Below are 27,136 nucleotides of genomic sequence, written 5' to 3'. Positions count from 1 at the left end.
TCAATCCGCACAAAACACCTGGCTGAGCAGATAGCAGTTAACCGACATGACTCCCTTTGGACTCATGGGGCCTTTTGTAAAGTAACTTAATGATGGCATTTGTATATTTCCAAGGGTTAGGTGAGTGGAGGGTTAGGGCTAGTCCTCCCAGTGGGGCCTTCCAGAGCATTTTCTTTGCTGGGAGAGGGAGCGGCATGATGGAGAAAAAATGTAATTTATCCCTGCTGGTTTCACAGATATAGCATAGGCACTCAGTAAATAGATGTGTACTCATGAATTACTCAAAATCACATGCAGAAAACCATGAAAAAAGGAGACCTGCAAAATTATCTTGGCTGACTGTAACATAATCTGACACCATCTGCCTGAGTTGCAACTCTTTGGCTTTTTATCATTTGCTGCATGGTTTTATAAATGTATTTTAGCTGAGCCCCCGGGAGCTCATACAGTATACTACATCTGCTGACAAGTATATCTTACAAAGTGTTTGGGCTGCTGATCAAGGTGTAGTATATGGTGTGGAGTAAGGCTTTAATGTCTTAGATACATTATGCTATTAAAACGCATACACAATCCTGTTTTTATTCTTAATAAGTGGATTTGTTGTGTAATAAAACGGACATGGGGAAAACAAGTGATATCTACAGTGGGTTTAAATATTACCAGGTGCATTTACGTGTGTATGTGTTTGTGTACGTGTATATGTGAGTGTATATACACGTGTATGTGTATACATGTATGTGTATATAGATATTTGTGACTTACTGTAGATGAAGTACATGAATGATGGTTACATTCTAAATGCAAAATGGTACATGTTAATTATTCACACAATTTCTATTATCACCAGTGAAAAACTGTAAAAGTAAAAAAAAGACGTGCAGACAACGTACCATAAAAAGCACTCATTAAGCACAATAAGGCCATTGACATGAAATTATTTCCCTAAAGGCTGACCGTGTTGATTAGAATGGTAATAATCATAGGCTTTGCAATACCTGCAAGAATGTCAAGGCTTTCAACATGTCAATCAAGCTCTATAATAGGCAGACAAATTATGCCCTGCTGTCATACCGAATGGCACACAGCCCCCCTCTGTTTCCCAGTCTCAATTGAGCGCCAGTGCTTCAGTTCTCTATTATTATTTGAATGAATGCTTTAAAAAAAAAAAATACAGAACACTGAAAGATAGGGGAGTCATCTCATTCCCATGCCACATTACATGAGTGATTGGCTAAGAAGGCGTGTCAAGATTCCCATGACACTTCTCAGATCCCTTTCTCCATCTTTAGAAACTCTACTTTTGAAGCCAGCATCTACTTGCACATTGCAAGCGCATTATCCTTCTGCTGGTGAAACGGACTTTCGTCACATTGAAGGAAGATGTGGCCCTTAAAGGACAGGAGGAGAGGCCCATTGGTGTGAGAGAAAGCAATAGAAGCCACGGGTGTTTTACTGGAAACAGCACAGATGGCGCTCTTTTTAAATTTACTATTGCGCTTTTCCAGGCAATTGGAATCCTCTCTACACTGCCAGATTGCATTGCAAGTTTGGGCCACCATCCCATGGTGTTGGATGACAATTGATCCCAATAACCAAAATTCTAAAGCATATAAACTTATATTATATGGAAATATCCAATGGAAGCTGCTTCGAGACTGTAATATTGGTTGTTGCTTTGTTGTGGTTTATTTATCATGTTTGTTTATTTTGTCCTTTGTCCCCCTGAGCTCATACTACAACACTGAGGGGAAAGGAATATTTTAAAAATCCCCTCCTTTCAAAAACATTCGTATCATGCAGAGTATTTTAGGGGCTTTTTGTCACTTCAAGGCACATCACGATAAACGTGTTTATATTACCCTCATTTAACCCCTATCTTAAGTTGAAACTTTGACAAAGTTATGAAGGACAACAAGGAGTTCATGTCTAAGAGTAGAGGAGCAATTGCATTAAAAACGCATGAAGGCCTGCTTGGCTGATTCTTCAGTGTCTCATCTGTTATGGCAACAAAGGGCTGTGACTGTCACTCATAAGCGCCAAAGAGCATGCTAGCAAGGGCATTCGGAGCAAAAATTCACCAGTGTAAATATTTAAACAGTGAGGTCAGCAGCACAGTTCTTAGACAATTAAGGCTGAAAGCCAGGGGCCAGGATGCTGTGTTAGTTTGTATGAATGAGTGTCACCGAGTCGAGTTAACCAAGCAGAATTGTCTTACAATAATCAATTCTCAATTTCATGCCGGGTGCTTTTGAATAATCTGTTCTGCAATAGAAACCAATGAGCTTTGTGCTTGTTAAATGCAAAACAAAACAGATAACCATAGGGCTGTGTGTCCTTGTCTAATGCGTGGATTTAAACAACCCTCGTGATGCAACAACTAATGGTATTCAGTTTTTACCACATTGTTGGTTTGGTCAAAAATTACAACCTGCTGTTTGACAAATATGTTTGTTTCATGAAAATATATGCTTCCTATTTGCACTCAATGAAAACATCCACCTGAGCAGCAGTCAGCTTGCTCTCTACTCTACACTACACTATCACCCGAGAAAATGGCTTCTTTTCACATAATACAAAGATAAGCTACATATCGTTCACCATTCTGTCAAGTGCCATTAGATCCGCGGCTATTTCACTATACTCTCTTCCTGCTAATAATAAAGTCACTGAAATGGATGGCGTTTAGGCTCAGATACTCAACACCAAAAATGCAATTGTTCTCTGAAAGATCATCCTGATTATAGGATCAGGAGTTCAATGCCAGTGTGGTAAACAACAAAACAAGTAATTATGAATACTCTGCAATGTTTAATTTGACAGAGCTTCTAACAAAGATTATGGCATATGCTTAACATATGCACCCCATTGAGCAGTTAGCACACCAGCCCTATTTTGAGGGGTTCTAACAAAATAGTTGTTTTTTACTAGAACATTGTGCTTAGAGAAGAAATACGATGTGTTTTCTGACCTTGTTAGTGGTCACCCCAATCACAAAAAAACAGGAATCCTGATAGTGAATGAGGTTGTGGATTGCAACGGAGTGAATTCATCGGTAAGAGTCAAGGTGCATTGTATTAATCAAGATTCCTCCTCCAATCAACCTCAACAACCCACCAATTGCTGTACGGTAGCAACTCCCCAAGAATGCAATTTAGGCATTGGACAAGGACCTTCTGTCCTCCAAAGCCTCCTTGCAAGATTTACAGCACACCCTTTGCTCTCACCAATAAGGAAACTAGAGGATTTACCAATGAGGTGACGTGACCACATAAAAAAATAAAATGCATTGTCCTTTCTTGTTTACCAATGAAACTTGTGGAAAAAAAATACATTAAAGTTACACACTTGCACACAACAGAAGTCCAAAGTGAAATAAAAGCACATTCACCTCTTCCATCTAATGTAAGAGGGAGCAAGTAGTGGACAGCCAGTTTAAACATTTAGTGAATATTAGTGAGTACTATATTGTATGTACACACCATCTATTCATTTGTTCTATCAAGTATACGTATTGCATTGTGTATCTATAAAGAAAACAGCATACAATGCAAGTCATAGTTGTATTCATAGTTTGAAAAGGGAGACCTGATACCTTCCTGTCCACCAATGTGGTCTTAACATAGGTGGATTAAACCAGGTCCCAAACTGAGTGCTACAGATTGTTAGGATTTAGAGATTTGGTGGAGAGGGATTGACAGCAGTGCGTGTAGATCAGAATAAAGATTGAGAGCAGATGGCTGTGATTTGGGAGTGATTATCCAGACGGTATTGTCACTGATCTCCATCATCCTGTTTCAATTTCCCAGGAAGTGCAGCTCATCTCAGACAGAATCCAGCTGCCTCAATCCCTGGCAATGGACTGTGTTAATGGGTGAGGATTAATGATACCTCTTTCCCAATTTCTATTGAACATCTACACTTTCTCTGACCATGTCATAAAGTATGACTTGCAAATTATTGTGTGGTAGCTTCTTCTCAAAAGGGTGAAAAAAGGAAATCCCATGGATAAGTAAAAATGAGTGCTCTTGAAATCACAAGGAACAGGGGACAAAAAAGATTAGCCAAAGATGAAAATTATAGCAGGTAATATGTCTTGGAAAAAAACTGATATTATTTCAAACAATGAACATTTGTCATCAAGGTATGCAGTTTCAATGTCACGACGTTGAGTCATCAATTGGATATTATTTATTTCTCACTGACAACTTAAAGTAGGCATTATTAGGTCTTAAATGACAGAATCCCTTTTGTTCTTTAGATTTATTAGAGGGCGGACACACAGTGCTCAGCTTTTACAATGAGACAAAAAGGACAAGAACATTTCAGCCGGGTTTAATGGCTTACAATACACTCCAAGGACACCTCAACATACCATAATCATTCATTCATACATCTTACATGCCAGAATAATCCAGCCCTCTTCGGGCAAAAGATAAACAACACCCCAGACTGGACACCAGTCAGCCGTAAAGGGACAAACGACCATTCACACACCCAATAACCAAATGTTTAAGAAATATTCTACAGCCAGCGAATGTAAAATAAAGCATAGAGGTTTTGCAGATATATTTCAGAGCTTTCCAAGCCACCATAAGCATTGTTTTATATGGTATAGAGACAATGTGCTAATGACAACATGATCTATGGATATATTTTCTTCATTAAATAGATAAAGATTGCTGCAGCAGCCCTGGAATGCAATCAATTGTTTTGACAATATAATGCATGGCATATTTATATTCATACCAGGATAGAATTGAATTTTGTTGCAGTTTTCAGAGCATACAAGGAGAAGGGGGGAAAAAGGCTTGGCAGGATTTAAAGATTTTTAAGCTGGATCTGTGTCTGGTTTAGCTGGTAATATTTTCAAACATAGTCACACAACGCATTGTTTTATCAACTGGCTGACAATAACAGTAGGTGTCGCTTATTCAAATGAAAATAAGAATCATCTTCATTGTTCAAATGAATGGAAATCAGACAACATACAAGGAACCTGTCTTTTTAAATTAATTACTACTAAAAGAAATCTAAATGGTTACAATCTCTCTGAATACTGGAAGCCATTTAAGAAGCAGCATAAAATCAAAAAGACAAACATTGATACAGATCTTGATAGTTAATTAGGCACAACAGAGTTCAAGCAGAAAGCCACTTACTTGCTCATGTCAGGACCTTTAAGAAGTGCTTCCTCCTTTTCTCAAGAGTTTTGTATGTATCCTTTGTGTGTGTCCCTGATTAGCAGAATAACCACTTGTCTTGTTGTGGCTTGACCTTTAACTCCTTTCACCACCAAACAGTCTCTTCCCTGTACTTAAGAACTAACTCATTTTCCAACTCCCACAGCCTAATTGGACATATAATTAATTCCCTTACCTTGAGCTAATTGGAAAGAATTCTAATTAAACTTCTAAATGTTAAATTCTCAAGGCATGGTTGTAAGACAAGTGCATTCTGATTCATTTGAACTATCCAAGCTCTTTCCAATTACATCAAGGTGGTGTCCAATTAAGGTCTCAGTTAATTTGGCACAGCAGGAAACAAATCAACAACCAAAATGAAACTAAACAACAAAAAAAAAACTATTTGACATTATCAATGTGCACATGACAATGTGAACTAGACAGTGTATTCCTTATCCACGGAGAGATATGATTCATTAAGATGAGGATAAATTTGGATTTGTTCAGTAAATATAAACATCAAAATTCTTAAATAAAAATGTCTCATCTCATTTACTGAACCGCTTTACCTTATTAGGATCTCAGGGGGTGCTGGAGCTATGTTTTTGTAATATGGGAGGAAACCAGAGTACCCAGAGGAAACCCATACATGCCAGAGGAGAGCATGAAAACTACACACGCACACAGATGGACATGACCTGAATTTGAACTCAGGACCACAGAGCTTTAAAGCCAACACACTAACCAATCGCACCACCGGGCCACTTAAATAAAATGCAACAATACAAATTATATACTGCATTTTATGTACCTCTTATACAGTGAATTATGTGTTCCATCTATGGTTGGAAAACTCCCCTTTCTGCTTGGCTACCTTGTTAGAGATTTGCACTCTGGTGCTTTCTGGTTCTGTTTACTTTTTCATCAGGCTTCACTCTCACATGAGCTGTATGATGTGAATTTAGACACTAAAAAATATCAGGATCCTGCTGCGATAGTAGATTTCCCTTGGCCATTTATGCTCATGATTTTAGAAGATATATCATCCTCAAGAATTGCATGTATTGTATCCCCACCCCATTAACCCCTTTTAAAAATACACATAACATTTCCCTTAGTATTACAATTTAGTGTTACAATGACTGTATGTCGTTTGCTTTTAATATATTTTAAATAGCACAACCCTTGTTTGCTTGTAGGACTTGGTAAATCAGAACATAGCCTACTTCCACTAGGGCCTGCTGTCTACACTTGTTATGATGTGGTCCACTGTGTATCACAAATGGCACAGGGACTCAGCTTGTGCCACTGGCTCAAACCTTGACCCAGCAACAACACATGGGTCTGTCCAAGTCACAGAAGATTGCTCTTTCTGCCTGTCTTAATGATGCAGCTGAGGCAAGAGTCATTGGCTCCTGAGTGTTCTCACATTAAATAAAAAAAAGTACTACATCATCCATTTTTTACATTTAATAAAAGACCAACATCAGAATATATCAGTTCTTTTAAACTTTTGATTTGATGTTAAGTTGATAATGTAGACTGATATTGAGAAACCAAAGCTACAGAGTCAGTGTACATCAAGAGATTAAAAAAAAAAGGAAAAAGTGTACTTCAAACCCTCTTGAGACCAACCGCAAATGTCTTATTGTTATCAACACAGACGTCCCTGATGAAAGGCCTACACAGTTTGCTCTCATGTACGGGCTACCTAAGATCCTGTTATCCACCTAGATATGAAGAAACCTGTTTGTTTTCATTGTATCTTACAAAAAAAGTAATATTACCAGCAAACTAGTGTCCTTTTGAAAAGGTAAGTGAAGTGAAAAGATGGTTGACTTTTAACCTATTAAGTGGGATATTGTAATCTGTCGCAGTAATTACTCACAAGGCTAAGCACAGCTTCAAATTTGTATTAAAGGACGTGTGGAGAGAGTAGTTTTTTTCTCAGTGCTTCTCCGTGCATCACTGCATGGATTTGACTTTGTAGGCATCAGACAGTGCTGCACTGAACTCAGCCTCTTGCTAAATGACTCTTAATTCTGTGAGCCATTTTCTCTCCATGCAATTGGTGAGCAATTGTCATTCAGTGATGGTGGTGTTATAGATGGGCAGATAAATTTGGGCAAGTCACAGCCTACTAATTTCAATATGGAGGTAAACAGTTGTGAGAAGATGATGCTGATCCTTCTTTAGAGATAAATGGTGCGCAATTATCACTCCATGCTGAAAATATTGCATGTATGCACTTTACGCAAAGAGTAAATTCTGACCACTGAAGTCTTGAGGCACTTGGCAAAAAAAAAATATATGTATATAGATATATATTTGGCCAATTGTGAAATGCTAAAGTAGTACCAAAAAAACAGGCTTGCACTCTCCATAGCACTTGTCTTACCCTTCAGATACATATCTGCCATCAGTCATATACCTCCTTCACTGTCACATAGGCATATGTTAGAGGTGTCCTGTCATGTTTCATTATATGAACTTTAAATGCCCCTGACCTGCTTTATGTCGCCCGAGGGTGAGGGGACCGTGGGTGGGATTCAAGCTGGTATGCAGGGTCCTAGCGGGAATCTCTGGGGTCAGGAATAAATGCATGAGCATGCAACATGCAACCATGTTAGTACTTCCATGTTGCTTATTTTTGACTCTTTCATAGCTGTCATACAATGCCTGTTTTTTTTTTTTTTTGCGAACTCCTCACTCCAACTGTGTGACTTAATCAGTCTGACAGACTCTTCATGCCTGGGGAATGACTCTCTCCACAGTCCGCTTTCTCCACAAGTTTGTGCTAGCCGTGACAAACTAATTCTGGCACCTTTCGAAATGTAGTGCTCTCTGTTGAACGCACCAAGATGGCATGTGCAATCAAGCCATGAACTAAGCATGCACACAGGTACACCCAGAAGCATACCATCATAAGGATGAGTGTACAGGGGATTTTTTTTTTGGAAAAAAAGTAGGACAGGCATCATGCCTAAGGGAGCATCGTGTTATGGCTCACACTCCATGCCTCTAGATACCCGCCTTGTTCCACTTTAAGTGTTTACTCAAACAGCTTCCGCAGCACAAAGAATGAGGCAATTTTGCTCATTGGCATATTGCTGCTGACAGACTGTATTCTTGTCTGACCACGCTAATTTATTATTTAAAAAAGAATGGCTTTCTCTATCCGTCCCAATAAATTCTCCCTAACTTAGTACATGAGAAAAAAAGCTGTGGTTATGGGACCTCCCAGCTTAGCTATGATGCCACTCTATTAAATTTAGCAATCTAACCGCACCCTTGTGTGATCCTAAACTTCCACTTATTCTGGGAGTTTGAGAAAATAAAATTGTTAAAGACAAATAGCTCTACATAAGGCTACCTTGACCAACATTAATAACCAAAAACACACAGCCACAGCACAAATGGTGCAAATGCCTACAGCAGCACAGGAATATGAACCACCACACCATTATTTTTTATTATTTTGTTTACCTGATTTTAGCTACAGTCTTTAAAAAAACTCGAGAAAAATGTCTATATAAAAAAACAGCAATAAATATTTTCTATGGAAAACTTTGCAAAGGCAGAATTATTAAAAATATTTTTATACTGTATTTAACATATAGTCTGGTATGCAATATATACTTTAATCAGCTTTATCTACATTCCCTAATGGCTTTGCCCCCTCATTTGTGGCCAAGTTCTTAGCCACTGGTTTCACGATGGCAAGCTCTGACCTTTCATTATTCACAATTAATGATAACATTTTAATGTGCACCTGCCAACTAATTTTCCTGTTAACTAATTGGACTGATTTTATTATTACTATTATTATTAACGTACCTATTGTTTTTTTTCTAAATTTTAGTTTGCTGCTCATTTCTAAGGTTATTTAAAGCTCTCCTTTTTGGATGGATAGTCTGACAGTCATACTGATTTCACATGACATATGTTCAATTTCACCTTGCCCTACATCTTGTTGTTGTCCTCCACTTGAAGCATTTTAATAACAAAATGCTTCCAGGCTTTCTCTGACCTGGCTAGCTTGATGGAGCAAGGGTCCTACAGAGCAGAACAGTCTACATACTGCTGTGTTTTATAAAGCAAAACAAGGAGAAACGATGAGGGCGTGTGGGAGGTGGAGAACAGAGGGTGCAGAGAAAAAAAAGAAAAAATAGAGAAAATAATTTCGTTCAGCGTAAAATATTTCCATTGTTCAAGCACTCTCTCCTTGGGAAGTTTCATATTAATATTTTTTTCTTGGCAATTAATTTTCATTTTAGTTTCATCAAGCTTTGTTTGCTCCAAAGCAATCTGTTGCTGTAATTAGTTAGAGCCGTCAGTATAAAAGATGTGGTATGCTGACACGGCCCATGCAAATTGCCCCCCCCCTTCCGTTCCCTCTTTCATTTATGCAAAGCTGCCCTAGTTTCATTTTCTTTCTTTTTTTTTTTACACAGGGGTAGGGGGGTACATTACCATAAAAGTGTTGACATGGACCTCCCTTTTGGCCATGCTCAGGGACAAAATGTCCTGTATGTGAGACCCTAACCCTGTCCCCTGGGAGCTCCGAGTAAAATTCTGGTTTGTCTCTTCAAATGTGGGAATGCCGCTATGCACTCATAAGGACACCAATTCAAGGAAAACAAATCAGGTAAGATGTTTTGCTAGGGCCAGTAGTCCTTTTGTATAATGTAGCTGTTATTTTATTTATTTTTCTCATAAAAAGTATGTGTTTGAAACTCTTCAAAGAGCCAAACTGCTCTGTCACTTTGTTTTTAGAATTGTTCATTCCCCATTTTAACTCCAATATGGTGTAAATGATCAAAAGAATGTAAACTGAGTAACAAAAAAAATACATTTGATTTCAAATAAGCACCACCGCCCACTCAAGCTGCATTACTCTCTAAGTTAAATCTGACAAAAATATGAAAATAATATAATCAGCAGATACTTCTGCTAAGCACAAGGGCAAGAGTTAATTTGCTGACACCAGGGGTGAGATCTCTGCAGGGTATGCTGATGATCATACAACGATTGAAAAAGTTGAGAAACTAGTTAACAGTTTAATGACTTGAATAACTATTTGAAAAAAAAATGTTGGTGATTACATTATTTCCCTGCAAGAGCAGTTGAACACTTACTACCATCCGAATTCATCATCCGTTCAATGTAGATTGAGAAGCAACTTAAATGTATAGGTTACTGCAATTTGAATTGAGGTCGTGCAAGAACTCTGTACAGCTGAGTCTGGGAAAATTGCATTTTTAAATGAAATTTATGTTAATAATTCACACTAATAACCAGGGGAAGGTTTATATACCATGCATCGCAGGTGATGAGGCAAGTGATAACACCAGTGAACATTTCACCATGTGCTTACACCCTCATCGTTAGTTGCCCTTCTGCATTTTTGATGCGTTACTGTGTTGCTGTCACACAGTGCCAACAGAGACTTTCTGAACCATCATCAGAGTAAAATAGGCTCCAATGCATTCATGCCCTCAATACTAATTCTTGAAGGAAGCTAGTGTATTAAAAACAGAAGCAAAGCTTATTGGATAGAATGACACAATGCAAAATAATTCAATTAGCATACAATGGAAAGGAAGAATATCTCATTTCAAGATGTTTGCAAATAGTGTATGCACCAGCACTCAATTCAGACAACAAATGCGCTTGTACATGGATTAGGATTAGGGCTTCAAGTAAGGGATTCGTATTAATATTTTCATTTCCATTTTTCTTTCCAAGCCGAGGATATATTGCACGCTAGTGCCAGAAAAGATAGAAAATAGCACCAGTTTCCATGAAAGCTACTAATAACATGGCACCTACAGCACTGCCCATTACCCACACCAAACTCTGAGGTGTTTCCCCCACCTCTGCCCCAGAGTCAGCTGGAATAGGCTCCAAAACCCCCCGCAACCCTAATGAAGATTAAGCGGTACAGAAAATTAGATGAGATGAGATTATTAGAATATGCCCTGTAGCGCATTGACCGTGATAACGGCACCTTTCCAAACTAAATACAGCTGCAATGACTGCCCTAAGGGCATCATGGTGACAGAGACCATCTTTTTTATTGCAGCTAGAAACTGGCTCCACTTTCTGCTTTTGGAAGAAAAGCTGACCATGGCAGGCCTGACACCTTACCCCATCTTGCCTAATGTCGCTTTTCTAACAGGACACTGTCCACTTGTCAGTCATTACGCAACCTTTCTCTACTAACATTATCACTTCAATAAAGTGCACATGGCTTTTAGGGCTCCCCATATTGCCACTCTAATCCAATCTCTGATGTTGAGTCTGTTCATCATTGTTCACCACAGGCCTCCACATCTCTTTGCTCTTCGATGTACAGGAAGTAATGGAAGGCATTGCCGGTGGCTCACCCCAAGGATCTCTGTCTACTCTTCAACTGCTTGTCTAAAACTTTGCCTTGATGTTGGTTTGCATTGCTATATTTTTATTTGATTATGTCAGGTTGAAAAGGTTAGACACAGACATGAGCTCATATAGCATAGACTTGTGTCCTTTTGCTGTGAATAGTATTGTCTCTTGGGCGAGGATCAAGCTCATCAACTATATGCAAAAGTCTTCTGTATTTCCAGGAGTCAGAACTATTTAAACCAGTAAAATTCATTTCTTTATTTAATTAGTAATGGGGGCCAAGGAACTGAAGGGTTAGCATGTAGGCCTCATGGTTTTAGAGCCAAGGGTTTGAGCTTAGTCCTCACTGTTTGGAGTTTGCATGTTCTCCCCTTTCCTCCCACATCTCAAAAATATGCCTTTTGGAGCTTGCATTGATTCAAATTCATATTTTCTATTTCATGTACGTTTGTTCGATCACGTTGTAAATGGTTCATGTTTTTTCAAGGTTATGTCATCTCTTTTCACACAGCATCTGTAAAGCAAGTTGGCTGAGTCCTGCCAATAGCAATGATGCACTTTAGTGGGAGAACTACATTCAGTTTCTGACAGTAGCTGGGCCAATTCAACGGTGCAGTATCTAGTAATGAAAGGGCCTTTATTTCTAATTGCTTAATTGTCTTAGTAAGACAAGCAGGTGGCTCAGAGCCCCCCCATCATGCACATTGTCACCGAGTATGGGAATGTTGGGGGAGGGAACTTTTTATTCCCAAAGCTGCGCATCCATTCCCTTTCAGATTTGAAAAGTTTTGGCTTCCGCTGACAGAGAGTTTGGGCCTCTTCTCACAAGTTGAAAGAGTGATAAAGGGCAAATACAAAAGTTTTTAATATTCAGGAAAGACTAACTAATGTGTCCTTTCATGTATTTATTCATTCATTCAGTATATTCCTCAATTCATTTTCAGAATCACTTATCCTTGTCAAGGTCATTTGAAGCTGGAGCCTATCCCAGCTGACCTTGGGCAAAAGGCGAACCAAACTTTGGACTGCTACCAATCAGTACTAGGACAAACATTGAGACAGACTACCATTCCCACTCAAAATCACTATTTATACAGCATTTTGTTGACTAAACTATTCACTACAAGGGAAATTAGCATTTTGGAATTCAACTCCCATTATACAACTGAAAGGTTTTCTTACAAATTGGAGTTATTTTTTTATAAGCCATTATCATTCTGAAATCATGCAATGCAGTTAGAATATTTGACATATCCATGCTCTTGCACAGGTGACAAACTCATTCCTTCTTTTTCTGCTTGTAGAAATTAAAGAGCAAATTTGCATTTATATTACCGTCCATAGCTGTAAATGTAAATGCTCGCAAATGCCCAGACTTAAATATGCACACAGATCTACAAACACATTTATGAATGTATACATTTTTGGGGTGGTTTGTATGTTTTCAATCTATATTTATTTCAAATGTATAAAATATAAATAACATCACGCTAGCCTACACGTTTAGGTCAATGAAAGCCTCTTCAGCCTACTATGATTGCTCCTGAAGGAATAAACCTAGATTGTTGTTGCCAGTGCATTAAACTGCAATTTAAATGTCATTAATCCTCATCTTAATCCAACTCAAATAAAATCCTGAAAGAGATCAACAAAATTTCCCATGTACTTTCATATACATTTATCCTTGTCTATAAATATCTATCCTTACTGCATTACATCCAATAAATTCATATACGGTAGATGACTAATGAAATGCTGAATGACATGCAGCTGTTTGACATGCCTTCACAGGTTAGCCAGTGATAACAACAGCATCTGGTTGAATTACTTAACACTGCCACCCAACAGACATGTAATCCGGGATAATGCCCTTTTTCTGAGTGCTTCAATCTGGGTAAATTCATCCCAAAGGAATTAGATCCAGCCACAGTGTCTCATGAAGAGAGAAGATGAGGGGCTGGAGGTCGATTGGTTGCTACTAAAAAGATCAGCTGGGACTGGAAAGTGGGTCTTCACAATGGATAATAAATAAACAAATAAATGAAGCCCAGAATAAACAACTTATTTTATTGACTGCTTGGCCCACTACACAGCAAGGCCACCATTTTTTTTTAATTCTTCAGTGAAGTCCCCAGTCTAATCATCCTGGTTTGTCTGACCTGAATCCTGGCTGAATCCAAATGAGGCTTTGGGCTAAAGTGAAGTCCCTGGATATACTGTACTTAACATTTATTGGTAAAAATCATCTTAACACATTAAATACAATCTGTTTGTTTATGTTTCCACTGATTTACAGATACATCTAATTTTGAAAGTCAATTATATTTTTCCATAAGTAGTATACAAGATCCTGTTACTGGGTATACTTATTTTTTTCCCTAGAAATAGCATCTCCTTTTAATGGCAAAGCATCTGCCAAATATTAGGAATTACAACTTCCAGCTGTCCACAGGCAGCCTCTTAGATTATTCGCTCATATGTTTACTTATTACCATAAATATCCAACAGGGCTCCAAGCTCAGGGGGATTACACTGGGTTTAATCTACCATGGCGCAAAAATGAGCAGGGGTGTTACAGCGGCTGAGGTGACTTAAACTGGTTGGCGTTGATGGGACGTGTAGCTCAAAAAATAAAAGAAATGATTTGCCCCAATGGCATTAGGTGTGAATTGATGTCTTGATTTGTCATTCGCTGGCTGTATGCTCACAATATATCAAATGTAACATGTTTACTTAACACATGCAGGGAAAATAATTGTCATGTTGCCTTCAGTTTTAAAAGTAGTTACAAAACATAACATGAATTATTATGTGTAGTTTATTTAAATTTTCACATAGACCTACACTATTGTGTTTCTAATGTACCACAGGATACTGTGAAAAAGACTTTAAGCTCACGAAAATCCTTGGAATAAGATTGAAAAAAAATCCAACCTAAAGGCAGATTTGAAGTTGTCAGACAGTCATTAATAGAGAGCAGTGAATGAAGCAGGAGGTTGGGGGTAGTGGGTGTTGGGATATTAAGATCTGCATTCTATGAGTGAAAGACAGCTTAGTTTGACTGGTTACTGTCTCAAGATATTAAATGACTGTGTGTTAATGAAGGCAACTGAGCAAGGGAGTTTTTAATTTTGTTTCCGCAGTTTTTATTATTTGGCGTAGAATTGAGATGTTATTTCTATGCAGCAGCACTTTAAAAAGTCGGATTTAAATTCAAGTCAATACATACTTATATTTATAGCTCTACATCATCAGAAAATATGCCCAGCTAAATACCTAAAACTTATTATCATAGAGTAAACATTAAAATATTCAGCGGGGGCAGCCAAAAGGAATCGCTAGAGAGGGAGTGAGAAATGTGTTGCTGCCAGTTGAGGAGGCAAATCAAGACACCAACACTAGCGTAAGGCATGCTTATTGTCGTTTTTGTTGGCAGAGTGGGAAAAAAAATGAGTTTGAGGGGGAAATGGACAATGTCTGGAATAAATGATCTAGGGTGAATGTGTCATATATCACTAGCAGGAGATGTGACTGCAAAAATAAAGGTGCTCTGCAGTGTTAAACAGGGTGATTAGAGTTTCTAGATTCTTATTTTCAGGAAAAAAATGCAGTGTCCCTCTATGAATAGAAAAAGTATATTTGATAATTTTCATATTTCCTTGCTATCTTTGTCTCTCACACCTGTGCAAGACATTTCACTGCCGCCACTACTTCCCTCTGTGCCGTTGTTCATAAAATCAAGATTGTTTTCTGAGAGGCTTTTTGCTGACAGAGACTAGCCACATAAAAGGAAGTAATTTGCACAACAACAATCACATTTATACACACACACATACACACCCCTTTTTCCCCGAGAGACCTGCATGAGGGGGGGTCCATAATTATGCCATGTTTACCTGTTTATACTATATTGTTAAATCATTTGTGCAATCTTAGGTTTTTGTTTCGGGAAATAAAACCAAACCAACCATAGCGAGTGAATGAGAATGTCATGGTTGCATTGCATAATGAGAAAAATATGTTTAAATGTTTTAGTCGATAACATAACTATGTAAGGAATGTATTGAAAACTGGAATGCAATAAAATGTAGATGCAATTGTAAACATATTGATATTGTAATATAATATATTATATATTATATTCGTAAACCAACATTTCAACGTCGATTTTAAGGAGGTCTAGATAAATTCTCCACCCTGCACTGTCAACACGGGTATACAACTGAAACTTTCACCATTTTTAAATGAATGTATATTGTTTTTGTCAATCAGTAAGTGCGATTATTTCTTACTAAAGTGTGGGGAAAGTGCATGGTTGATAAAAAGGAAACAACAAAATCAAAATTAGTTTCAGAGCATATTGTTTTTCTGATATTATATTTTTAACTTGTTTTCTTTTTCCCATAAAATACTAATACACTATAAATCCTAACCTAACCTTTGTTACTGTGGCCGATTGCTATTCCCACTGCAACTAAGAAGATAGAAATGCTGACAGATGTTTGAAAGAGATAAAGCTGAAGGCTGATTATTTTTTTTTTTTTTAGTTTCCTTTTTACATCACAATAAGCACAGACGGCAGTAAGGTTATGCAAACTCGGAAAAACAAAAAAACAACATCGTACCATTAGTGGCATCTAAAGCACATTGGCATAACATAAGTACAGCTTGTATCCTAAAAGTGAAAGGTAAAAAGCATCGAGTGGACAACCACTCTGAAGACGGTAATTAGACTGTCCGCATTTCACCATTACCGTCTAACAGCATTTTGCCTAACACAAAATATTAAGTCAGCAGGAAAGGATAACCACAGCAAAGTGATGTGATAGGCATTTCCTCCATGCTATAAATCAGCATGACCAGCAGCCTGTTGGCCAAGTTTGCAATCTACTTGACCAACAAACAGACTGCCATCTGCCTTATCACATATTCTGGCTTTATCAGTAGTAATAAGTTTTTACTGAGTATGGCATTGGTAGCTTTGTGTGAAACAGGTGGCAGCACTGAGAATATTCTAGGAGATTAAAACTGTTTGTGTATCAGGAACAATAAAAGTATGGTTTGTATCAGTTTGCTTTAAGAAACTTGTATACTATATATATATGGCCACTGTAGAAGAATCAAGTCCATCTTCAATCTCACCAAAAACTGAACAATCCAAAAGCAATCAGAGAAGAAAAAAAAAAACCTGTGTTCTGAAGCACTTTTTCTTTCTGGCGGAAAGAAAGAGTGCTTCAGAATTCAGAAAACCCGTTTGTTGGACTCAGTGGGAAAGGGCTGTCAATTCAAAGCTATGGCTCAAGAGTAAACGCTTGACTGGACTGGTGTTAGAGGGCTTTATGTTTGTGTGTGCGTGTGCATTGGTGGTGGTGGTGGGGGGGTGATGTGCGTGTCAGTGTGTGTGACAGGAATACCAAGCTCACAAAGAGAGTATTTAACTTATCAGCTTTGAGTGCTGTGACAGACTGGCGGAGAAAAGCACAGACAATTGTTTGCTCAATCAAGGAAAAGAAAAAGTAAGTGCCTTCAGAAAAAACAAATATATATATAGATATATGTATATGTGTGTCTGTATATACGTGTATGTATGTGTGTATATATGTATGTGTGTATATGTATGTGTGTATATGTATGTGTGTATATGTATGTGTGTATATGTATGTGTATATATATATATATATATATATATATATATATATATATATATATATATATATATATATATATATATATAGAGAGAGAGAGAGAGAGAGAGAGAGAGAGAGAGAGAGAGCGAGAGAGAGAAATAAATATTAAATGTTAATAGTATGTGTTCTAATAAGTCACCCAGCATCACAGTATAAGACAAACAAACAACTTAAAATAGATGTGAAATCCTACCATGTCCGAAGATCCACATGAGCAGGACTACTCGAGGAATCATGACTGAGTGTGAAAAGCCCAAACCTAAAACAACAAAACAGTGGGGGTGTGTGAAGTTTGCCGGCAAAAGTAAGAACATAGTGGTCCTCTGTTCTACTGAGGGGATGGATGCTCAAATAGCCATCCCTTTGAAAGTGTCCTATTACCAGAGGAAATAGAGTGTCTTCAGTCCTTCTGCCGATCGTCTTTCTTCGGTCTTTTTCCTGTGTGTGAATCTTCAGAGTTGCTGGCGGAGAGCTCGGACTTGCATGCTCTTCTCCTGACAGGAGCTCCTTGCTCTTTCACTACCTTCTCTGCCTTTGAACGCGCGTCTCGCTACTCACTAGCCGTCCATACTCCAGCTCATCAGCCCTCACTCTCCCAGTCTCTCTCCATCACAAGCTCTCTCTCTCTCTCTCTCCCTCGCTTGCTCAACAACTCCCAACACTCAATGGGGATGAAGCTGCAAGGCTCCTCCCTCTCTTGGCCCCTCTCCTCGGAGCGAGGTGCTTGTCCTCACTCTGGCAACGGAGCAACCGTGGGAGAAAAATTAGCTCTGATTAGAATCAGAATACAAGTGGCTTGGCAGCATTAACCCCTTTTCCCAGACAGACCTTTGTCTTCTTTTTGGATGATCTTCTTTTTTATTACTACGATTTCACGGGGGGGGGGGGGGGGGGGGGGAGTTTGGTCTCCTAGACAAATGATAAAGATCACATTGGCATTCAAGGCTAAAACTGTCCCAATTAATTGGTCAATGTAGATTGTGGTGGTGTTACAGAACATTTGAGAACAATAACAGGATGTTATTATTATTATTATTTCATTCTTTAAACATTGTAGGGATACAATAATGAACAAAGTTGTACTGGAGATTTGCATAATGCCTTTAGCAAATTCTGACAAGAAATGCCATTATGGTATATGATACACATATTTCTATTTTTAAATTATGTAAACTAAAAATCTATATTGCTGATAAAATATTCATGCACTCCTTTTCTGTTTCGATTCTCCTCACAAGAGTCGTAGGGGTGATGCGGCCTGTATCATGTTGGCCATTACAAATGCCACTGTTAATGAAGAAAGACCAGTTGCCATTACCAACATGGATGCCAATTAAAAATAATTAGAAGTAAGAGCAGAACATTAAGAAGCGGAGTCGATAGACGGATGGGTGGATGCACAAATACATTTTTGCATAGGATGTGATATTTTTATTGTGCTAGGTTTCTTTGGAATGAAATGTAACTAAACACAACAATTTTCACAACATTTAAATCTGTGGTTGTAATTTGATTAAGTCATCCACTAACATAATTTTAATTAAATATGATTTGCTTTTTGCACCACCTACCTGAATATTTCAATCTTCAATTGTAATTATGGTTGATATAATTCAATGATGGACATCAACCTCAAATTAACCTCCTGTAAAGCAGCTCACATCGGTGGAAGAAAGGGCAATACATCTTGTTTGTTCAGAATTTTCTCAGGGATGCAGGTCAAAGCTCAAGGATCACCTTCTGCAAAGCACAGCAGAAAACACAGCATCCCTTGACTTACTATATTAATTAGATTGGGTTTGAAAGTCACCTTGGTTGCTTGAAACCTCAATGAAATGGTTTTAGTCAAAGTTGAATTCTCCCAGAATGATTATGGATCAATATCAATATGGTAATAATGATGAAAAAATAACACTGTAATCAACTTTTGTTTCATTTAAAATGTCCAATTCAGCACATTTCCTGTTGAGATACTTTTGAAAATAGATACATTAATATGATGGACATGTGGAGAGTTTTGACTTAAATGAAATGTGACACATTTGTTTATCTCTCCTGGGCCAGTACATTTGTTTGTTTGGATCTCGAAGAAAACATATGAATCACTGTGATTTGTAGACATGTGTGTCGAGTGTGCAGAAATGTGTTAGCCTCAATTTGTGTTTTGATGTTCGCAAATAAGCCAGATGTCTCTCAAGGAAGCACATTCACTCCATCTTTATCAGGCACTCTATTCCCTACAGATGCAAAACAGTTGGCCCTGATTTCAAACAGTTCTGACTTAATAAAGATATTTTCAGAGTACGATGTATATACTGTACTATATATTGCACCCATCAGGATTAACCAACGATTATTTTAATAATAAAAGTAATTTAATATAACCCTGAAAATAAGATTGCATATTTTTAAGTTATAAAATCAATTATTATTGCTTTTTTTAAAAATTAGTAGTAGTAGTAGTAGTAGTTGTAACAGTAGTAGTAGTACTTGAAATATTGCACACATTCATTTCAGAACAGATTTTTTTCTATATCCATTGAAGTTGAGTTCCCGAAAATAGTTCTGAAACATAAACTAATTTGAAGTTGAGCAGCGATAACATAGTGGTTGTCTTTTAATTGTTCATTGTAATTAAATCTTGTCCAGTTATTAAATATTTGCTTTTGAAGCCCTGCTTTAAAACTAGGACAAGCTCATATCAAGTTCCATTTGAGTGTCAACACAATTATAAAGATACGTAGCTTCCCTTGTCTAATAACAGGGTTAGAGCCATCGTAATATTGTTATCTAGTCAATAGTAACATCACTCGGAATAGCCGTAAACAGAAATGGATGTGGAGTCTTGCAATTGAATAGGCGGAATTAAATGCCATATAAAGTATTCCCGACACTGGTAAATCAGTTTTCTTTAGCAATTACAGCAAGATAGTGTCCGTTTCATCTGGGGATGGGTAAACGGATGATAGGGGTTTGCTCGTCTTGCTGTCAGGCAATACAAGCAAAATCTACAGCTCATTTTAAATCTTGAGGGTTTCTAAAGATAATTTAATGGCTTGCCTTGTCCTTTGCATGCCTTACAATCTGATTATTAGTGTTGGAGGACAAGGGGCTAATTGAAATGTCACTCAGCACTCAAGTGCTTTTATTTTCTTTTTACTGCTGAGAGTAGGGAATCATTCATTTGCGTTAAAAAAAACATTTCTGGGGAAAAAAGTGACCTATGATGTATTGTTATGCAAACTGCAATCTATAAAGAGGGGGGCTCCTGAAGTTTGTTTCTATCCGTGACAATGATTAACCTCTTCTATCTCAGGTCAAACTGGGAGAATTTTTTTTGTTGCCTTCTTAATTAAATATGCAGCAGGGCAGCGGGGCTCCGAGGTCGTCATGGGAAAACAGAAGATGGCCCATATAATGAGAAATAATTAGGTCCAATGCTCCTCCTACAGTTGTTATACTTTTAAGCCATATTTCTTTACAAATTAAAGATGCTCCTTGAAGAGCATCGGTCACCACATTTTTGTTTGGATAATATTGCTTTTGACTATCGTTGATCAAATTATGAAACTGTGGAACTGTATTTTACAGATGACATTATATACTCTCTACTTTCCAAAACTAGTAAAGCTCTTTTTAAAGACTTCAACAACTCCTCTATCACTCACTGATGAAAAACTTCACTCTTAACTTTCTGAAATGCTGTTCTGTCAGCATTTACAAATTTGGCCATGCACACAAACCTCTTTACGGTTTGCTATTTGACCCTTTTCAAACTGGGCTACTGCCAGATTGAAAAGATCTGAAAGAAGAAAAAATGAATTTTGGAAAAAACAAATGGAAAATTGGAAACATCCAATAGCTGCTGTAGTATGAAAGAACAAAATATTTGCAAAAAAAAAATGTCAACTTGTGGCTTCAAACATTGAAACTCTGGTTATTTATCTTCATTTCTAATTTATTGACTCTTTATTTACCTTTCTATTTGTTAATACTACATTGGGAAAGCTTTAAATCTCATTATACGTGTATAATGACAATAAAAACAATCCACAACCCTAGTGAGGATAAAGCGGTTCAGAAATGTAATGCATCTGCATGTATGTTAACAGCTGACATTTAAAGGGCAGAGGTCAGGTGCAATATATTTGCCATTTTGAAGTAACATCAAATATCAGTTTAACAAATAAAATGTTATTGCTTTTCAATTTGAGGCATTACCTCCCACTTGTTAATGGAAGCGCTTGGCTGGAGACCAAGAATTTGTCCGTCTATCTTTTTTTTTCCCACCAACTCTTGCATATTTAATTACATTAAGGGATCATAAAACTGTTATGTTTGCAAGCTTTATTGTACTTTAAAGCAAAACAGCAGGGTATTTTCTGTGGTTAATACATTCATGCATTGATGGCTGAACCCTTTTCTCATTTAAAGTACCACTGGAAAAAAATATATAGGCTTAGCTTTTAATAATCAATTTCACAGTAGATAAGTATTGCAGTTTAAATAAATAAATAAATGATCTGTACTGAATGTATTAAAAAAAAAAAGGTTCCATGATTCATTTTCTTAAAGGAAATCCAATGCATGTGCTTTGAAAATAGCACAACATTGGCCTCTTCCTGTGCACATACTTCATATTTAAATCATCTTGGCTCAGAGACTTCATTCCGGGAAGCAGTACAAACAAAAGATAGATTTACTGGAAAACGAGGTTAAGGTGTGACACACATACACACCATCTCATAACATGATTGTTCACACCTGCCAGAGAAATTCTTTCATTTTACTTTGAAAAGGTGATTTTCACAGTCATAGCATCAACAAAGACTTAATCTAAACAATGTGAGAGAATATCATTTAATATAATACATCATTTCACTACAGCTACATCAAAAACTCATGGGTCACAGAGTCCACCTTGATAATTACTTTTGCGGCCAATCACAAACTGTCAACCTGTAAGGCAATCACATTCTGCCAGCACAATTGAGTCCAAACACGTTTACCATTTAATTAGAAGTAAAACAAGAGTGCATACAAAAAATGTAATGTGAAATCAACTCTACCATGTTTTTAATCAACAGAAGAGCTGATATCTCCAAAAGCTTAGCAATTAATGAACAATTTCAGACATCGGATTGATCATTTTCTATGCACACAGGGCTACACAACAAAACGTGTGTACTGGCAGACAAGTGACAGCACTGCAAGACAGCAACCCTGATCAAGTAAACACTAAATTAAGGCTGAAATTTACAGTTTTTCCAGCAGATATGTTGCAGCGATCATTGAGGAATCTCAACTGCAGAATACATTCGTACAGAAAGACTGTCAGAAGGACTTCATTTCAAACAAGTTGAAATGCCATAATTTTTCCCCAGAAATGGCATTGTTAAAATGTTTAATTTACTATGAAGAAAATCTTTTTTTCCCATCACATCACAGGTTTACTAAATTGAGAAAATATCCCATTTTTTTTCTCACCCTGTATATAAAGATATCTTATTTTTTATTGATTGATTCAATGTGATGTAAATAATATACACCGAATGGGTAAATATGCAATAGTAGGACGAGGAAAGCCTTTCGGTATGCGTAGGGCAATTCTTCACGGATATAAATGCAACCACAATATTGAACAGATTGTTAATTAAATGACCACTAGCTAGTTGCATGATGGGTAATTCTTTTTCACGGCGCCTCAAGGCTCTAACCTCAAGGCTTCCATATCCGATCCATATCTCCAGCCTCCCTCGGTGAATGTTTTTACTGTGCCTAAAGTGGTTTTCTCTGGGTACTCCGATTTCATTCCAAATTCCCAAAACATGCATCTAAGATTATTTGAACACAGCCAATTTCCCATTAATGCAACTTTGAGTATCGTTTGTTGTTTGTCCTACACTTATTTTGTTTTTCATTAAGGTTCAATTTACAATGGATTACTAATCTGCTTGGCTATTATTGTTGATCATTCATTGCAAATTCATACATGAACAATTAGATGTTTTGCCAGAAATCTATGCCAAACCATTAAATGCAGTTTTTATAGAAAAACCATTAGTTTTTGATCTTACATAACGAATGAGCAGATCTGCATTACAAAAATGACAGTGTGAATTAACATCTGTGTTTCATCACATTGCATATCAACATTAATAGAGACAAAAGCGAGCAGAGGTGTGAAAATGCACTCCTAACACTGCTCACTGCACATAAATCAAAACAAAATTATTGCCGGGATGACGATTGAGGCCTCTATTGTGCAAATGAAGCCTGGCTCACCAACAAGATAATAAACACTGTGTGTTATTTTTGGTTTTGATAATAGGGAATCATGAGGATGGGTTCAACATCCATGTTGGGTATACATTTAACTGTGAATTCTTCTAATGAATCATTAGCAATGCTTTTGATATGGCAATAAAACTGCCATGTGGCTGGAGAAAATTCACATTTATATTGGGAGAGCACACAAAACCTCAAACATCATGGTTAAAGATTGGATTTAGAAACTGTAGACTATCATGTCGTAAAACAAAGCTCCTCAATCTCTTTTGGCTTTTTCCTTTAGGAGCGAAACTGTAGACAGATTTGGCACGTAGGCTTTCTTTGTCAATACAATTTTATATCCTATCCAAGAGTGGGACTCAAACACAAGATAACTACTTATTATGTTGGCTACCTATTGAAGTTAAGTACTTACTAGTATGTATTTATTGGTATTTATTTATGTGTGTACTTCATGGTGAACCTTTAAATCTCACGATATTTGCATAATGACAATAAAGGCATTCAATTTAATTTACTGCAAGTTCGTGGTTGTTCAAAAATGAATGTATTTGTATATACTCTCAGGATTTTCCCCTTTTGTTACAAAATCATTGACTCTTTTATTTCCCATGTCAATGTGCGTCAAACTGTTTCATCGCCACCCTCTCTCTGAAAGCTAGTCTTCCTGTCTGTTGTCAAAATTCACATAAAAACTCCCCGGGTTTTGTTGTTGACTCAAAGCTGCCTGACTGCTGTTATCAGCTGTCGCGCCATCGCACACTGTTGTCAAATTCCAAGCGATGCGGAATCATTGCAAGTCCGTAATGTGGCATGTTTATTTTACAAAATCCCTTCACGTTGCCAATTAATTCTACAAAGAGGTACTAATTATCTTCAAAGGCTATTCAACTGTCTCTAAAACAGGGGTGTCCAAACTATTCCACAAAGGGCCACATTAGAGGGAAGATTTTTGTTCCAACAAATCCAGCACTGACAGTTTAACCAATGGGGTTTCTTCTGAAACAAACAGCACATGATGGTTTTCAACCGATTGCAATTTTTAGACACCAGAATGGGGAAAGTGTATCCTCTTCATCAGTTGGAATGAAAATCTGCACCCACTGCAACACTTGAGGAGCGGTTTGGACATATATGCTCGAGGATTCCTATTTTTTTTTTAATTCTGGACAATACTGTGCTCTTGAAGATTCATTAATCAAGCTTGTCATCCCCATTGGGGGTTTTATACAACCCCTGCATTCATATCAATCCAATAATGGGCATTGTTTACGACACCAATACTCTCAAAGGAGCTTTCACAAGAAGACTATTGATTTTTTAGGTACTTAAATGTTGTGTCCTGGCCTGTCAACAAGCGATGATTTTACACCATTACATTTACTGAAGTTTTGTTTGACCTATTTGGAAGCTATCACTGCAAGCAATCAGAGCATAGGAATGTGTGTGCACAGCAGATTATAGAACATAAAAAAGTACAGAGTATTGATTCTATATATTGTATCATATAACACCCAGATAGGTATCCTGAACTCTTTGCATTAATTTATATAGTAGATAATTATGAAAGTGGAGGGCCACAGGTACAGTGCTCAAAGCAGGTTCTCAGTACTAAGAGGCATCTTGGCTCCTTGTTTTTTAGACTAACAAAGCAAAGCTTAACTTAGGGTGAGTGAAGCCTTTTTTAATAGAAAGGCCAAGTTAAAATTCTGTATAATATGAATTATTAAAAATAAAAACCCTGACATTGGTAAACATATCAAGGTCATTTTGTGAATTAGAAAATGTTAATTTAGTGAAAATCAATGTTTTGGAGATGTCTTTCAGTACATTCATGTTTCGCTTTATGCTAATCTATCAGGTTGCTTAAAACATAATATTAAGGAAAAACCATTGAGAACAGAACATGTTCCTTGTATGATTCATTCTTTTTAATGAACTTCCAGCAAATGACTGGAATTACTGACTGCAAATCCTTTTCAATTTTAATTAACCAAGGCTTGAAGAGAGTGGGATGACAAGGAAAGAGAAAGAGAGATAGAGACAGAGGGAGAGAAATCATGACAGAGGGAGAGAGAGAATGCTGCTGATCTAAGTGACTGGCAGTTGCTTTGAAAAAATAAAATGTTTGTTCTTTGGAGAGCAATTACACTGATTTTATATAATAAGTTCCAGGTGAGTTCTAAGAAGACTTTGAAAGAAAGCAGCTTTCAAAAGCACTTTGTGTGAACAATTTCAGTGTTTATCAAGACACAGGTAATGTTTGTTGTGACCCTTATGGCACAGTATCATTTGTCGATGGGATATTATCACTATGTTACTTTAGATACTAAAGAACTCAAATTGTGGACACTGGAGAATTCTGCAATTGCTAGATAATGTAAGGGTGGGCGTTTTTGTTTGTTTGTTGTATTGCATGTCAATAATAAACATTAGACAAGCCAAAACATTATTGACGACAAAATATTCTTAAAATTAACAGTAAAGCACTGTAACAGTAAAACAGAAAAGTGAGAATTCTAAGTATTTATCAGAGGTAATAGCACCCTGTTACCTTGAACCGGATAAGCAGTGGTGAAAATTGATGGATGGTGAGAGTACAATTTGACCTTGAGACATTAAAGATTAAATTCAAGTTGGAGCATTTTTAGCAACAAAATTAATCAAAAGAAGATTTTCATCTTAACTCTGCAGACTTTTTTTCTGAGAAAACTGTTTACCCTAAATGCAATATAAATTGTACATTCAATCAATGGCAAGCTCTCTCTAGACAATAATGTTGTTTTGTGGTCTGTAAATGGAAAATTCCATTGCTTTGTGCAATGTTTTTGTGCCATTGTTGCTATCACTGAAAATCTCACCTTTTACACGCTAATCTCCCAGCTCTGCAAACTCCTCAGTGTCAGTGGTGGGCTCGGTTACATGAGCAAACTGGCAGTGTGCTCAGTGCCAAGTTCCCTCAGCTCTGGGGATGTGGCGAGCAGCCTTTTATCTTTGACACACAGGCGTATTGGATCACCTCCTCAGGGGTCTCATGTAGGCAGAAAGGGCCAAATTGTTGAATGAAACTCACACCATTCTTCATTTCTTTTCCAAAGCGCAACACCATATAAGACCAGACTAATGCTCCACCCTTCCCATGTAAACAAGGTAATTATGATGGTGTACAAAAGATGACTATATCAATATACCTTGTTAAAAGAGCTATTCAGCATGATACAAAAGGTAATTAGCCGACATATTGGTCATATTTTCTAGGTACCCACAAATTGTAATTGAGATAAAATGAACGAATATACTTGTATGGTATTGAATCGAACCCATGACCCCAGAACTGTGAGGCCGACACACGAATTACTCGTCTGCCCTTCCTAAATATAATGACCTTAAGTATAATGGACATACGTTTGAATGGTACCTGTTTAAACAGTCTCTTTTTTACTAAATATGTTACTTTTGACAGATGATTACAAACACTTTTTCAGAACTGGCCTAAAATTTCTTAAACGGAGGAAATAGTAGTGGTGAGCTTCTCAGAATTTGTTAAACACTATGTGACGTTTATTTGCCTTCTCTATTTTATCC

At 37.3% G+C, this 27,136-nt stretch overlaps 1 protein-coding gene across 10 annotated transcripts in view; it reads right to left on the bottom strand.

Moving 5' to 3' along the window:
• kirrel3b (kirre like nephrin family adhesion molecule 3b) overlaps positions 1-17,968 on the bottom strand; it is an 81,117-nt gene extending 63,149 nt beyond the window's left edge. For 5 of the 10 annotated variants that reach the window (XM_077722626.1, XM_077722627.1, XM_077722628.1 and 2 more), the window contains exons 1-2: positions 17,642-17,968; positions 17,454-17,519 (exon numbers count right to left, since the gene is read on the bottom strand). In XM_077722626.1, coding sequence (XP_077578752.1) covers positions 17,454-17,496 — 43 coding nt within the window. In that variant the 5' untranslated portion in view covers positions 17,497-17,519; positions 17,642-17,968. Of the gene's footprint in view, positions 1-5,162; positions 5,466-17,453; positions 17,520-17,641 lie in introns of those variants that run through there. The other 5 variants (XM_077722632.1, XM_077722633.1, XM_077722636.1 and 2 more) reach the window with 3 other exon arrangements.
• Between the last annotated feature and the right edge of the window lie 9,168 nt (positions 17,969-27,136).

The sequence above is a fragment of the Stigmatopora nigra genome, chromosome 8 (genome assembly GCF_051989575.1).
Source record: "Stigmatopora nigra isolate UIUO_SnigA chromosome 8, RoL_Snig_1.1, whole genome shotgun sequence".
Classification (NCBI taxonomy): domain Eukaryota; kingdom Metazoa; phylum Chordata; class Actinopteri; order Syngnathiformes; family Syngnathidae; genus Stigmatopora; species Stigmatopora nigra.
This window is presented reverse-complemented; position numbering and strand designations above follow the sequence as displayed.